The following is a 15,798-nucleotide window of genomic DNA, read 5'->3' on the forward strand; positions in this document are numbered from 1 at the left end:
AATGCTGAGCTAATGCCGATGGCTTTTCAGTGTTCTGAGGCTCAGCATGCTGGAGAATTCTGCACCACCAAAATCTCACATTCTTGCTAGTGGAATACTACCATTTCTGAATCGTGTAAATATAGCCATCAGAATGAGTAGCATCTATGATGAGGCCTCAACACGCCATTGCCAAAAAGTCCCTGATGTGCCTCCACATGCTCCAGCAGGACTACTCTGTGTTAAACCAATGATATATACCAATTTATATCACTACACATATACCAATGACTGGAAATCCTTTTCAGAAGCAGATTCTGACCTGGGAGGTCCAGAGTGGGGCCTGAGAGTCCACATTCCTAACAAGCTCCCAGGGAAGTCAATTTTTGGTTACAGAGAAGAAATCATATCTACCAAAGCAAAAACTTTATTGTAGCAGTTTTAATAAACATATTATTACTTCAACAGATGCAAGATTTGATGTCCATTAGAAAATCACCACCAGCAAAGTAGAACTAAAGAGAACATCTTCAATCTGAGAACAAAACTTAACGATAAGTAGTAAGTTGCCTTCTTCCTATCACTAAAAATATGACAATAAAATTAGCACTGAAGCAACTTTTCTCCTGTACATAGCACCTGCACTGGAAGTCAGTAAGGCAAAATAAATAAAAAGGATTCTGGGGTTGGGGATTTAGCTCAGCGGTAGAGCGCTTGCCTAGCGAGCGCAAGGCCCTGGGTTCGGTCCCCAGCTCCGAAAAAAAAAATATAAATAAATAAATAAAAATAAAAAGGATTCTGATTACAGAGAAAAAAATTAAGATGTTTTCATTAACAGATAATTATTAACATATTAACAGGAGGGGGGAGGGAAGGCTGGAGAGACAGCTAAGTGGTTAAGACTACATACTATTCTAGCAAAGGATCCAAACTGAATTTTCAAGGCCCACATAAGGTAATTTATAACTACCAGTAACTCCAGCACTAGCAGATCCAATACACTCTACTGGTATTCAAACACCTGCACTCATGTACAGAACCAAATACACAAATACACAAATACACAAATACACACACACACATACACACACACACACACATACACACGCGCGCGCGAGTATAAAAATAAAACCTTTACAAATTAAATCTTAAAAGTAATAAACATATCCGTCTTTTTTTTTTTTTTTTTTTTTGGTTCTTTTTTTCGGAGCTGGGGACCGAACCCAGGGCCTTGCGCTTCCTAGGCAAGCGCTCTACCACTGAGCTAAATCCCCAACCCCCATATCCGTCTTTAATCTAGAGACACATGGCCATCTCCGTCAAACCCCTAGGCAGACGTCTAGTAGATACTAACAGATCTATGACAGGAAAGAACCTCAGAAAAGAATGAAGTTGGTGGACTTACTACACAACCTGGTTTCGTGTTCCATTACTGAAGCTGCTATGGTGCTGGCATACAGACTGTATAAAAACAAACTGGTGCAGAAGAGCCTGACAGCAACTAAATCAGCCGACAACACAAAAGCTACAGTGGGCTGATGGGAAAACCTACACAGCAAACCAGTGAAATAGTTGGAAAAGCATTTTTACTTAAAACAATGATAGCTCTCAGACCTCAAATGCTATCAGATAAGGGAGCCTCTAACTCTAACACTAGCTTATAATACAAAGCTTACAGAAGAAAAGCGAGAGTTAATTTTACAAGCATGGGATAGTCAAATTTTTCTTAGGTCACAAAATTACTTGGACATCATCCAAATTATTTTCTACTTACGAAAGTTAAATGTGAGGGCTTGATAGCTCAACAGAGGATCCAGGGGGTCTGATGAGCCTCTTCTGGCCCTCAAAGGCACTGCACACACTGCCACAGCAGCATGTATTGCAATCAAAACCCCCACATACATTAAAAAAAAGTTTTAAACTTAAATTTGTTAATACCCATACCACCCTTAATATGACTGATCTCATGTAAAACAAAAAAACTTAAATATCTCTCTCTTTGAAATAAATTAAAGAAGAAAAAATAAGTGTAAGGTGTCTGACTGAGTGTTAATATCAGGACTTTGAGAAAATAAAGGAGGTTCAGAAAAAAAATTCACAAGCCAGGTATCTGCCAATTGATTTGATATCTAGAATATGCAGACACTTGTCTAGCAACCTCTCTTTAGATTACGGACACTCAGAACATGCATACAATCTATACATAAAATATACTATGTGGAATACAGATATATAAACAACAATCTCAATGAAGACCTTATAAATTCTGTAGCTTATATAAACTTAAGTCAACTCACTTTAAAGAAAAGGTGGACTAAACCCAAACCCATAAACTACATAAAGTCCAAAAGATTATATGAACAGTACTCAGTATCATTAGCCATCAGAGAAGCAAACAAAACCCACAATGATACAGCTCTAGAAGGGTTGACAGAAGAAACTGATAACAAATGAGGGGGAACAGTGAGGATTTTCAAACAGAGGAAGGGTATAAAACGACATAATCACTTTAGAAAACCATTTGTTAATCACCTAAACAAACAAAAAACCAACACATGCTAATCTACCTCAATTATTCTTCCAATACCTATTTGGTTATATGGGTATAGCTCAGTGGTACAGCCTTTGTTCAACATGCCTAAGATTAAGGTTCACACCAAAGCAAACAAACCGGAGAGCAGGTAGACATTAAGATGAACTTCTAGTTTAGTTAGACTGAGTAAGGTAGAAGAAAGAGTAGTGCTGGCCTCTGCAAAGCCAGGATTTGAGGGAGAGGAAGAAGCTGTTTATTTGCACTGAGTGTTAATACCAGGGTTTTAAGCAACTACTCCAATCTTTTCTCTGACTGCTGAGTGTAAAGCAGGAAGCTTTCCCTTAAGCTGAATTTTACTTTTCTTTTTACATCTTACTCTCACTCTTTGAAATAAATTAAAGAAGAAAAAATAAGTGTAAGGTGTCTGACTGAGTGTTAATGTCAGGACTTTAAATGACTACTCTGATCTGTTTTCTGTGAGTGCTAGGTATAAACAGGAGCCTTAAGCTAACTGTGATTTTTTTTCTTCTGGCATGTAAGTGTGCATGCAGATAGAATATTCATATTCATAAAATAAATAAATCTTTTTTTTAAGTTAAGCTTTTCTGAAGGATAACGGGATTGTCCCTTATCAATGAGAATAAGGTAAGATAGAAAGACAGGGGAAATTATGGGACAAAAAATTATGAAACAGAAAATGAACCCCTCTCTGGTGTTTGGGTAAGATCTCTTGCCAGTGGAAAACCAAGGATTCTAACACAATTATCAAGATTCATTGTGAGGACTGCCAACAGAAAAAACACAATTTTCCATTTCAAAACTATTGTTAAACAATGAATTATTTTTAAGGTCCTGAGTTTGGCTTTACTCCTTTCCCAGATGTTTTGAGAATGTTTTATTTAATTAACTTTAGTTTACATGAACACATTCTAAACACATCAGCAACTCCTATGACCTCAGTTGAAATCCTATCAAAGCACTTCAGGAAGCACCCTATGATCTCATTTAAATTCCTCAGCACCCTGAAGAATCCACCAATTTAAGTGTATACAGCTTCTTTAAAGACTTATCACACGGTGTGACTCATACTGGGAGGGTTTCTATCTTTTCTCTGGGAATCTTTCTTTTAACCATGTGCAATCTGTCTCTCTTTGTCCTCTTTCTCCATGAACTCCAAACATGCTCCATACTGACTCATCCTGAGATTATTTCTTGTGGTAAAGCCAAGAACGCCAGCTTCATCTACCTGGAGGTCTCTGAAAAGACATAGGCTGCTGTAGGTAGCTGTATAGAACTGTGTCTCTGGCTTTGCACCCCACGGCTGCTGGCTTATGGGAAGCTGGATATATGCATCATTTGAGATGTAAATGACTAATTTACTAAATATAAGCAATTATAGTTGGGGGAGGGGTTGCTATTGGTGGGGAGGTGCATCCAAACATGCCAGAGGAGGTCACTAGGTGTCTTCTATCTGTTTCTTCTTTACTTCCTTAGAATAACCCCAAAATTACTATTTCTTCTAGGCTATCTGGCCAGTGACCATCAGGATCCATTTGTCTACAATGTCCCAATGCTGGGGCTAACAAAAAACTCTGGTCATGACTAACTAACCCCACAGTCTAAAACAATCACTAAGGACATTTATCTTCATCCAAACTTTGGTTGTTTTTAATTTACAAATAAGCAATGGAGGAGCTGAAAGCATATGATCTAGCTCTTCCCATGCTCTATAATAAAAGAAAGGCTTGGGTTCCTTCCCCTCCTATGAGGCCACTATGGTGACCTAACAAAATTTTGACCTGTCAACATATACATGTTCCAGGGATTTTAATCAAAGTGTTGAACCAAAGGACAGCATGCTTCAGGGCTGATAAACCGTCAAGGACAGTGAGGGTTGGTTACACTCCTGAAAACTGGCAAAGCAGACTACCACATACTAAAGATGTGAAAAGTCCAAGACTTGTTCGAACCGGGCTGAGTCATGAGTCACCTCCCCAGCAGTGGCATTTCCCTGAGGCCCGGCTTGCTCAGGGCTCTGTGATCACGTCCAAAGGGAATAGTACTTCAGACAAAAACAGACCTGTCCTGGAAGACCCTTTCTTGAAGGTCATCAGGTACATAAACATACCTAGACAGAGATACTAGAACAAAGAACAAGCAGTGACATGCTCATAGATATGCAGAAAACAAAGGAATCGTGGTGTAACACTTCTACTACAGATCCCCAACAAAATAAGACTACATCTTCCAGTAAGTAGTCTTCGTTTTGCCAGTGTTAAAATAGGTTTTAATTCTTACCTTATTGAATATATTTTCATGAGCTCGTATGCTCATCCTGTGAGGACATATGATATATACACAGAATTATTTCCCTGACAACCTTTGACCACCTCCTTGGCAGCCTTACAACTGCTCTGCTCCCTGCTTTCAGGTCTTCTTGATTTCTTTCTCAGGTGTCCTTGGAGGTCCGACTAAGCTGGGTCACAGTGTGCTAGGTAGAATGATACTGAACATTTCAGGCAACCAGGCTGCCTGTTCTGGGTCTTCTTCAACTTTGACATGGTTCCCTGGATTAGATGCCGTCTTCTACAACTATACAACTGGGTAGTGAAGAGTCTCTTAGTCTTAATTTTTTCTCTATGCTTTTAATTTATTTCAAAGAGAGAGACACAAAGTACAAAAAGAAAACTCAAATTCAGCTTAGGGAAAGGCTTCTGTTTTACACCCTCAGAGTGTTAGGTACCATTGGTGGATATATTTTCTGGCAACAGGAAAGAATATTAAGGTAAGTATAGAGGGAAAAAAAGTTAAGTTTTTAACATTTTATCCCAGGAATAGGTTTTCTCGCCTATTACAGACCTAACCACAGGAGCTCAGAATTATCAAAGGCCACTCTTCTTTCATGAGTACTTCAGAGGTCATTCTTCTATACAACCTCAGACATGGGCCCTTTCCGGACAGGACTTCTGAGGACCCAGGACTCCTGGGAGCTATCACTTTCGCTGTGCACAACAGTAATTTTCAGTACCTTCCTTCCTACATTAAACTACAAAAGTCCCTTAGGGACAGAAACCCACATTAACCCTAACCGTAACCGTAACCGTAACCCTAACCCTTAAAGACCAAGCCTAAAACTTGGCATTGTTTCTTGAATAATGGTGCAAACTAGCTAATATTAACTAATTAAAATAATTATAGGACTAATTTCAAAGCAGTGACATGACACTTTTAAAAATCAGCCCTGTGGGGCTGGAGAGATGGCTCAGTGGTTAAGAGCACTGACTGCTCTTCCAGAGGTCCTGAGTTCAAATCCCAGCAACCACATGGTGGATCACAACCATCTGTAATGAGATCGGATGCCCTCTTCTGGTGTGTCCGAAGACAGCTACAGTGTACTTATATATAATAAATAAATACATCTTTAAAAAAAAAAGAACTTTAAAAAAAAAATCAGCCCTGTGCCAGTCCGATGAACTGAGATCGACCCCTCAAAACAAGCTGCCTCATATGTGTGCCATGCAGATATTCGCAAACACACACACACACACACACACACACACACACACACACACACACACACATGTGCGTGATAATAAAAAGAAACAAATAAACAAGCACTACGACTCCAGAGCACATACTTCTCCCAGGTGCCAGGCACCAGAATGCACTTCTCTAGGCCCAGACTTGGGCTTCTACTACAGTGCACACAGTTCAGAGATGCATCAACTTTGTACTAGTATTTTTTTTTTTAAATAGGTACTCATTTTAAATCTGGAAGGAAAGAAACTCAGGAAACTGTAGAAGTTGAACAAGTACCTCGTGGGTCTCAGAAGCAACCTGGGAATCAGTAATCTCATCTAAGTCATCTTCAGCCTCACAGTCTTCCCGCACTTGCAGCCCTTGTTGCCCACCATAAGCCTGCAAGTATTCTTCATCCTAACGGCCATTAAAGAGAAGAAACATTTTTCTCACAAAGCTTTTGGTTGTTTTCAACCGCTTTTCATGTACGATTCATAGTTATTTTAACACATTCTACTGTGGGGATGCTCTCACCAAGCACATAGCAAAGGAGTGTCCTCTGCACAGTCATGCAACCCAAGCATACATGCTATTTCAGCCATGAGAGTGAGAATGGCTCAGCTTCAGAGCCAACCCTGGGCTGAGCAGCTCTCACATCTGCCCAGAGGAAAAAAGCCTTACAGGAACCAGGCTTGCGGGCTCATGGAGGAGCTTGTCGGCAGCAGGAGCTGGTCTCTATGCCCCTTGCCAACCCGAGGCCAATAGCAAAAGCAGGAGTGGGATGGTTTGACAAAGTGCTCTTCACACGTCACACTACAGTGGATTCTTCATCAAGCCTTTCTTTCTCTTGGGTGAGGTTTTGGATGAAATGGACAGGGCTTATCAGAAGGCAAGCTTGTCCCCTCTGAGTTCAGGCAAGGTAGAAGACAGGGTGACTGGAGAACAACACACTGCCAAAGAAAGCAAACTGCTACTGGCATTGTCTACAAGTAGTGAGGTAGGGAGAACTAACTCTCCTGCTTCTCAAGATGATCCTGAGATCCACTAAGCACAACAACTGTTACCATCCCATTAAAGTAACGTTTCAGCCAAATCCACAATGGAACAGTCTGCTACTCTTTACACAAATTGTAAATTTAAACATAATTTTAAAACAATGTTTCATGAAATCTCACTGGATACTAACTTCACAGTGAATATACTTTAATGTCATCAGCAAACACTATTCTGTTAGCCACTGTGCTGATGCCAGAGTACAGAGGGTAAAATGCAATCACACTCATCAACAATGGTACTTGCGAAATTCACTTAACAGATCTCCAGAGCTGTCTCTCTCAACATCCTGGGATCTCCCATTCTTCCCATGTGGCAGTATCCCTTCCAGTTACAAAGTGTGGTCTTATGGATTCTATAACCAGTTCTGCACCAAATGCATGATTTTGGGGGTTCTCACAGAAAGCTGATGCTTATGGGATCACATTTCAGAGTCAATTCTGGTTTTGAAGAGCAGGTCAACAAATCCTGACTAGGACAAGGAACCAGTTTAAACCACTCAATGAACTACATACCTGTAGGGTACATGGGGACACAATCTATTCCTGTGTTTATTGGTCTAATGGCAATATGCACATCAAGGATAGTCTGAGACAAGACCGCAGCTGTTGGACAAGAGCAAGGTACTCCACAGCTTAATTCTGATCTCTTTCCACCCAGAGATAGCAGGCAGTCAGTTTGGACACTATCACTGTGGGACCCATGGAGAAAGAAGATGATAGCTTTGACTCCAATACCAGACATAGTAAGGTAGGCTGCAGGTATGAAATACTAGCATACTCAGAATTTATAAATGAACCTTTAAAATTTCTGAGGGATTTTTTTAATTCTGAAAAAAAGTAATTAATTTTCATGTAAGAGTTCTATAAGCATTTCAATTTGAATATTTTATTCTTTTCAGTGCCTGAATCTTAGACCATAGATGCCTATTTAAATTGTTTTGTATTATTCCTGGGACTTTATGTGGTCCTAAATTGGACAAAGATAAGAGGAAATTTTCTCACTGACCACAAGTTCCCTCTACAAGTCCCTAAGAACTGAGTAAATTATTTGGCTGAGCAAACTCACCCTATGCACACTTTCCACTGTGTGAATACTTCCTCTATTCCTTGTTTTTATGGTTCAATAATATATGAATTACAATTAGTAAAGATGTGCTATTTAAAGAATACAGGACCAAAGAAATGAACGGCTAATGTTACCAATGAATAGTAATGCTCAAACACTAGAAGAAAATAAAAATAGCACATTTTTTAACCTTGGGTTAGACAAGCAGTTTAAATTACAGTGTCCCATAAGCATGCAGTATCAGACGATACTACTGAAGGACTGATTACTAAAACCCACTCATTACAGGACCACAGACAGCAGGCTCCACTGACCACAAAGTACACACACCTTCAGAAGAACAAGCCTTGACTTTCCAAGACTCCAAACCCCAGTCATGACTGAATTAAGTATTTTCAGGCTCTGTATCATCAACCCCTAGTAAAGAAAGCTGTTATATTACATGAAGACTTCTTAGCTGTTGACCAGTGTCCTCAAATGCAAGCACACACTAAGTGATGGTACCACCGACAAGGGATCTGCACACCTCTTGTCCATTCTCCTATGTGAAACCCTAATGAAATGAAACCCTTAGGCATTACACAATGCAGCAATAACATCTTTCCAGCACGAATGGCATCAGGTGCTTTTTTAAAACACAAACCTCTTCCGATAATATACCATTATGACAGATGACTAATCTGCCACCAGTAACCAATTCTTTTCTGGAGTGTAATAAAATAAACACTACCTACCAAAAAAAATCTTTCTGAAATGAAGACCAGCACCATCTTAGCTTGCTGATTACAGATAGATAACAAATTATGTGTGACATTTTCTAAACTAACCTCAACCTCTTTATTCTGTTTAGACAGTTCTCTGTAAGAAAGGGATGAATGAAGACAGGACATCAATCACTGTGGAATATTAGCACCTTGAAGATGTCTTTAGCAGGTCAATAATCTTTTCACCTCAGAAGGACTTTATCAGATCTTGTCTAAAGCCTGGATAAAAGCTCTGCATTAAGCACTTCTAACACTGACAGTGCGCCTCCACCACACAAAGCTGGTTTCTTCCTTAGGGTGCAATCCTCAAGGTCACAATTCTTTGCAGCTTTCCCAAATGACAAAGGAGCATTACCAGTGGCCAAACAAGCTGTCAACACAAACTTTGTCATAGCTCTGATAAAGAAACTGGCAGACAGTGATAATAAGGTCTAATTTCTCTCCTTCCCATGGGAGGTAAATAGATTTCAAATCAGTCTAGAAACCTATGTGCAGGAAGCCATGTTATCTCTGGCCATTCAAAAGAAAAAGGACTCACTGTAAACTCATCTAAAGGTTCATTGATTTCAATGTCCAGCACTTCATCACTGTACAGCTGCTCCTCCTCCGGCTCATCCCCATATTCTATTTGGTCTTCTGTCAGCTCTGTGTCGTGGCCTTCATACTGTCCTTCCTCTGGGTACTCTTGAGTATACAGTTCTTGTTCCTCAGGTTTGTGGTAGGCTAGCTCATCGTCTCCTTGTTCATACTCAGATTCCTGTTCTCCGGATTGGTCATTGGTGTTGTCAGACAGCTCAAATGATGTAACTATGCCAGAGGTGGTATTCAGACTGATGGTGACACCCTGAGAACTAAATGACAAAACACAATGAAAGATAGACTGAGTCTTCCTAAAAACAGAAAAATGAGTATTTCTAAATACTTCTCCAGAGTGGTATCAATTAAAAACTGTCTGAAAAAGAAAACAAAAACAGCAACATCAAATTGCAGCCACTTGCATCAAGTCAGAGACCACCACACTCCAAGTAGACAGCACTGAGCTTTCACAACCTGCTCTGAAGGGCATACATGACTTTAAGCCATGGGGACAATCTGGGACCTATTTATGGGGATACTCTATATGGCTTCCACATAGAATACAACAATATCCAATTCAGAATGTAACTGTCTGTTAGAAATCCAATACCACATTATTCAATTACTCATTATAATTACAAAATATATAAACAACTCTCATCAATTTAGTTAAATATCATCCAGTTTTGTTTTTTTTGGTTTCTTTTTATTTTTTTATCGTCCAGTTTTAATGTTAACATTGAATACCTGAAATTTTCTTCATCTTCATTATCACTCTGTAAAAGATCATCATTCAGCTCTTCATCTGACAAATCCGACTGATTCTAATTAAAAAAAGAAATTAATTAATTTGTGTCACTTCCATAAGAAGACTTGTTACCAAGCACAAGCTGACCCTGAGAGGGTTGCTTCTAACCTACTGCTTGACCTCTTGCCATCCAAGTTTGCTCAGTCTGGCATTGGCATAGAGAATCTGAAGAGCTCACATACTGGCTAACACCTGAGAAATTTTTAATGCCACAGACAAGTAAATATCAAGCAAACATAATGGTCACATTTATTATAATTCTAGCACAAAAGAAAGAGGTTAAGACAGCCCTGCAAGGGAATCTGTTAACAATTTTTCCTTAACCAAAATAAACAAGAATGGCTGCCTTGCCTGGTACAATGACACGTCTTTAATCCCAGCACAGGCACAGGCAGGCTATCTCTGTAAGCTGAAGGTCAGCTTCAAAAATGAATGAAGCCTTAAAATGACCAACAATGACAGAAACAAAAATCTGAAGATTTTAAACAAGAGATACAAATCTGATACAAGCTGTTTTTAAGGTCACTGGATCAGAAATTATACCAATTAGAAACATAACTTCAGCTTTCCCAAAACAGACAGCATGAAAATACAAATAATAGCTCAGGTCTCCCAATGTTGTCACCCATCTCATTAGTATGTCGAGGCATCAGAGTGATCTGCTAGAGTTCTAAATTCTAAGCTGGATTAAATATGTCTCAATATTCTAGACAGAGGCGTGGTTCAACTTTCTTCCTCTACTAAAAGTTTTCCTAAGTCTAAAAGGGGGATATCCTTCCAAAAGGCATATGCATGTCCCACCCCAACCCCTACTCACTCAAAACTTCAAGTGAAGAAAGAAAAACTGACTTGATTTTTTACTTCTTAAATGAAACAACAAGTGTCTGAGTAAGGTTAAATTTAACCCTAACTGTGTTAATACATTAAGTGTGTATTTTTTTATAATAGTATTTCTAGTAGTCAAAAATAATTCTAGGAAAATATTATTAGCTCAAAAGACCTTATCTATCTCAACAGTCAATTAAGCCATTCAAAGCTATGCTTCCACACAACAGGATGGACCTATAATAAACAGATCTAAAACAAATTAGCTTTAGTGATATAACCAGCTACCCAAACAGTCAAGAAAACAGGAAGGCTCAAAGGTCCCAAAGACCACAGAGTGGCAGGAAGTGCTTACAAAATCCTTTGCCTCATCTTCCCAAGGAAACATAAAAAAGTCCCCTCCAAAACACCTAAAATTGAGGAGTTTCAATAGAACAGCAGGGTTTTTAAAAATGGGGACAAAAGGGTTCTCAAACACTGGCACTTATGACAGAGCCTGTCTTAGGGTTTTACTGTTGTGAACAGACACCATGACCAAGGCAACTCTAATAAAGGACAACATTTAATTGGGGCTGACTTACAGGTACAGAGGTTCAGTCCATTATCATCAAGGTGGGAGCAGGGCAGCATCCAGGCAGGCATGGTACAGGAGGAGCTGAGAGTTCTACATCTTGTTTCAAAGGCAAGCAGGAGAAGGCTGGTATCCAGGCAGCTAAGACTGGGATCTTTTTTTTTTAAATATTTATTTATTTATATGAGTACTCTGTAGCTGTCTTCAGACACACCAGAAGAGGGCATCAGATCCCATTACAGATGGGCAGGGGAAAGAACAGAGCTGGACTTCCTCCCAGCCAGCTTGTTAAATAGATATAATAGTCCAGTCTCAAACATTTGGGAGCTAGCTGGTTAAGAGAAAAACTTCAACAAACATTTATAAAATAGCCATTAACACTAGGAAGAGAAGGTAAGAAGACTGTAAGAGCCAGTGGACTAGGACATTAAGGATGAGATAGTGTCACACACACACACACACACACACACACACACACACACACACGATGGGACAAACACAATGGACAGATGGACTGACTGAGTCAGTCACATTCTAAATCACATTCAATCACTACAGAAGAATTAGAGAGTGAAAGCAGACCAGGATGAATCCAGAGCCCAAGACTACTAAACTGTCTGAAAGTCTTAACTGAATGTATAATGAACATGAGTATAGTTCTTAACAATGTGAACCCTAACAATTTTAAGACTTGAAAATGAAGTACAAAGAATTACACCGAGGACCCAGGAGAAGACTCAATGAGGTGCTTGTCACACAAGCATAAGAACCTGAGTTCAATCCCCAGCACCATGAACCTAGAATTCTACCACAAGAGAGTCAAGACAGAAGATCCCTTGGGCTCACTGACTAGCCAGTCTAGCAAAACTGGTGAGCTCCAGGTTCAGTGAGGAAATCAATCTCAAAAATTAAGGCAGCAAGCAATTGAACAAGACATGTAGCAGCAACCTTTGGCCTCCACATGCACATATGAACATACATAAGCACACACACGCATATACATAACCTCTCTCATACAGAAACACTGAACGCACTTACAAATAGCATTAATGCTTAATATTAAGCATATGTTAATACTAAGTTTGATAAGCTTGGATATGCTCAGCCCAGAGAGTGGCACTATTAGAAAGTGTGGCCCTATTGAAGTAAGTACGGCCTTGTTGGAGTGGGTGTGTCACTGTGGATGTGGGTTTTAAGACTGTCATCGTAGCCACCTGGAAGCCAGTAAGTGTTCTGTTATATGAGTCTGTTATAAGAGTCTTCATATGTAGAACTCTCCGCTCCTCCTGCACCATGCACGCCTGGATGCTGCCATGCTCCAGCCTTGATGATAATGGGCTGAACTTCTGAACCAGCCCCAATTAAATGTTGTCATTTATAAGACTTACCTTGGTCATGGTGTCTGTTCACAGCAGTAAATCCCTAACTAAGACACTAAGTGAAAACAGAAAATGTTTCTAAACTATTTAGTAAACCAAAAAATGTTAATTCACTTTAGGGAAACGAGGGAGGTGGCTCAGTGAATAAAGCACTCACTAATCAAGGACTGGAATTCAAGATTCCCAGCACCTACACAAAAACTTGGTGGGCATAGTGGTCCACCTGTGACCCAAGAACTCAGCAAATGGAAGCAGAATCCTAGCCAATCAGCTAGAGACCTTGCTTCAATAAATAAAGAGAAGAGTTACTAAGAGATGCAGAATGTCAACCTGACCTCCACATGAACCTCAAGTACACATACCACCTGCCCACAAAAAAAAAAAATTCTCACTTTCATCTCGTGCTTCACAATTCTACTTTTTACATGATTTCATAAAACTAACTGGAAGTATATTATAGACAGTACACATGTTAAAGATAATGTCAAAGGTGCTTAATCAAAAGGTCTAGAAAGTTCCCATGAGAATTTCTAACTTTTATATATGCAGATCTGTTACACAATACAGCTTGGCAAATTTACCTTTAAGCTGTCAGTGAATATTCCCACTGCACCTTCTAGCACCACAACATAAAGTAACAAACCTATAAGCACTTCATTCCTTTAAGGCAAATGCATGTTTTATGCTACTGTTATCCTGATTCTGATACCTGCTAGAGTTGGACACAGCAGGAACTAAAAATACTTGCTCTCCATGGTAATCTGAAGCATCTACTAATAACCAGCCATTCTGCTGGGCTGGTGGAGTAATAAGCGCAGGGCAGAATACATGCTGGGCGTCTCTGAAGCTCTGGATCAATGTACAGCAACAACAAGCATTTACAAACCTCTGGTCCCGTGCTCAGCTTTCTAAAACTCTACCCCACACGAGTGATTGTGGTATGTCTCTGTTCTAGGTATAACTAAGTAATTCTTGTAAGCAATCTTTTTTCTTTTTTCTTTTTTTTTTTTACCTTTTTGCCAGACAGTAAATCTTCTCCAAGCAAGTCATCTTCAAGTTCACTGGGGAAAGAAAAATGCAAAATGTCACTCCTATTAAGACTAGAAAATGAACAGTAGTCACTCAAAAATCCAGTAAAAGCTCCAGGGTATGAGAACTTCCAGGTAGCTATACTTTCCTTCCTCTACAAAAAGGATATTCTCAAGGATACATGAACAAGTCTGTCTGTCAGCTAAGGTCAGGCTCAATACAGAAGGTGGTTTGCTAGACTTAAGCTTGGCACTGTATAAAGTACTGTATTCCCTTTGAACCTGAATAATCAGCAAAATGAGATATATGCAAAGAAATACCTAAAGCTTTCCCCGTCTTTAAAAACATAAGATGCAAAGAAAAAGGTGCTCAATATTATTAACCGGGAAGAAAAAAACCCCCACAAGAAATCATGTGATACTCATCCAACTAGCAGAAACCAAAAGAAACTTAAAATGATTGAGCTGAAGCAGTGGGTGGCTTAGCAGTTAAGCGCACCTCCTGCTCTCGCAAGACTAAGAGTTCAATTTCCTGCACCCATGTCAGGGAACTTCAAGTATAGCACTGAGGATTCAACATTCCATTCTGGCCTCCAAGAGCACGGCACTCAAACGGCATACACACACACACACACACACACACACATCTTAATATTTTAAAGAAAATTTTAAGATTATGATGAAGTTATAAAATTCTATGCAGTATCCCAGGAGAGTGGTCTGGAAATCACAGTGGTCACTTGCCAGGCTTCCCAGCATGCTTTTGTAATAAAGTCACTAGAACAGGTTTTCTTAAGGCTCCAGAGGGAGTCTATAACACATCATGAAGGTTGAAATACTTTCCACTTCCTTATCAAAGACCACAGACCATTTCCACTCAGGTATATAACATATTCTCTCTCTTACCCATTCCCATTTTGGTTTTTTTTTGTTTGTTTGGTTGGTTTTTTTGTTGTTGTTGTTTTTGTTCCCAAAGCAGTTCTGTTTCTACATTCTTAACACCGGTACATATGTGATAGCATATATGTAAATACAACATCTAGGCCCCCAAGGCAAAGAAAACATGTCAAGACAATTATTTTTTGTTAAGTGAAAATGGTCACTACTAGATATGTTTTTAATTCCAGGGAACTGACTTTTTAGAAGCAATTGTCTTTATGGACCAACATAAGATAAATACAATTTAAGTCATGAAGATACAGAGCGGGTCCAGGAAAATCTAACTGTACAAATATTCTTACTAAGACTACTTAGGCTCCAGTTTAAATTTTCTGTAGGTTTTGAGATTAACACCAGTACTAATTTACTATTTTAGTATGTTGCTGAACACAATAGTAGAAGCTCTAAGAATGTAGAGATGGAGTTTTAAGTGAAATACACACTCCTAAAAAGCCTTTCAGAGCTAGAAGCAACCTGGAAAAATCATTCACTTCATATGCTAAAGGCTCCTAAGTTACTGTTAAGTCATCCTGTAGCCTTATAACCTCACTTTATAACTAGAAATATGGACAAGAGCTTAAATAACCTGAGACAAAGAGAGATGCAAGACAAGGAATTATCTTTCTGACTTCTGCATAGTGCCAACATTTTAAAACCAATAATGTAGGATTGGATTATCTTCTGTGTTACATTCCTCCCGTCAGGGTAGGGAAATAAGCTGCCAGCCAACGCCTATCTGAGAACCTGAGTCTATGT

General features: G+C 39.3%; 1 protein-coding gene across 14 annotated transcripts in view; it reads right to left on the reverse strand.

Moving 5' to 3' along the window:
- The window catches only part of Rbm33 (RNA binding motif protein 33), a 106,195-nt gene that overhangs the window by 75,212 nt on the left and 15,185 nt on the right, over positions 1-15,798 (reverse strand). For 8 of the 14 annotated variants that reach the window (XM_087657934.1, XM_087657933.1, XM_087657932.1 and 5 more), the window contains 3 exons: positions 14,088-14,136; positions 10,240-10,316; positions 9,455-9,767 (listed from right to left, as the gene is read on the reverse strand). Coding sequence is in view for 12 of the 14 variants with exons in the window: in XM_087657932.1 (XP_087514058.1) it covers positions 9,455-9,767; positions 10,240-10,316; positions 14,088-14,136 (439 nt within the window). In the remaining 2 variants the exon portion in view is untranslated. Of the gene's footprint in view, positions 1-6,328; positions 6,449-9,454; positions 9,768-10,239; positions 10,317-14,087; positions 14,137-15,798 lie in introns of all 14 variants that reach the window. The other 6 variants (XM_087657930.1, XM_087657923.1, XM_087657928.1 and 3 more) reach the window with 1 other exon arrangement.

Source organism: Rattus norvegicus, chromosome 4 (genome assembly GCF_021556685.1).
Source record: "Rattus norvegicus strain SHRSP/BbbUtx chromosome 4, alternate assembly SHRSP_T2T, whole genome shotgun sequence".
Lineage (NCBI taxonomy): Eukaryota > Metazoa > Chordata > Mammalia > Rodentia > Muridae > Rattus > Rattus norvegicus.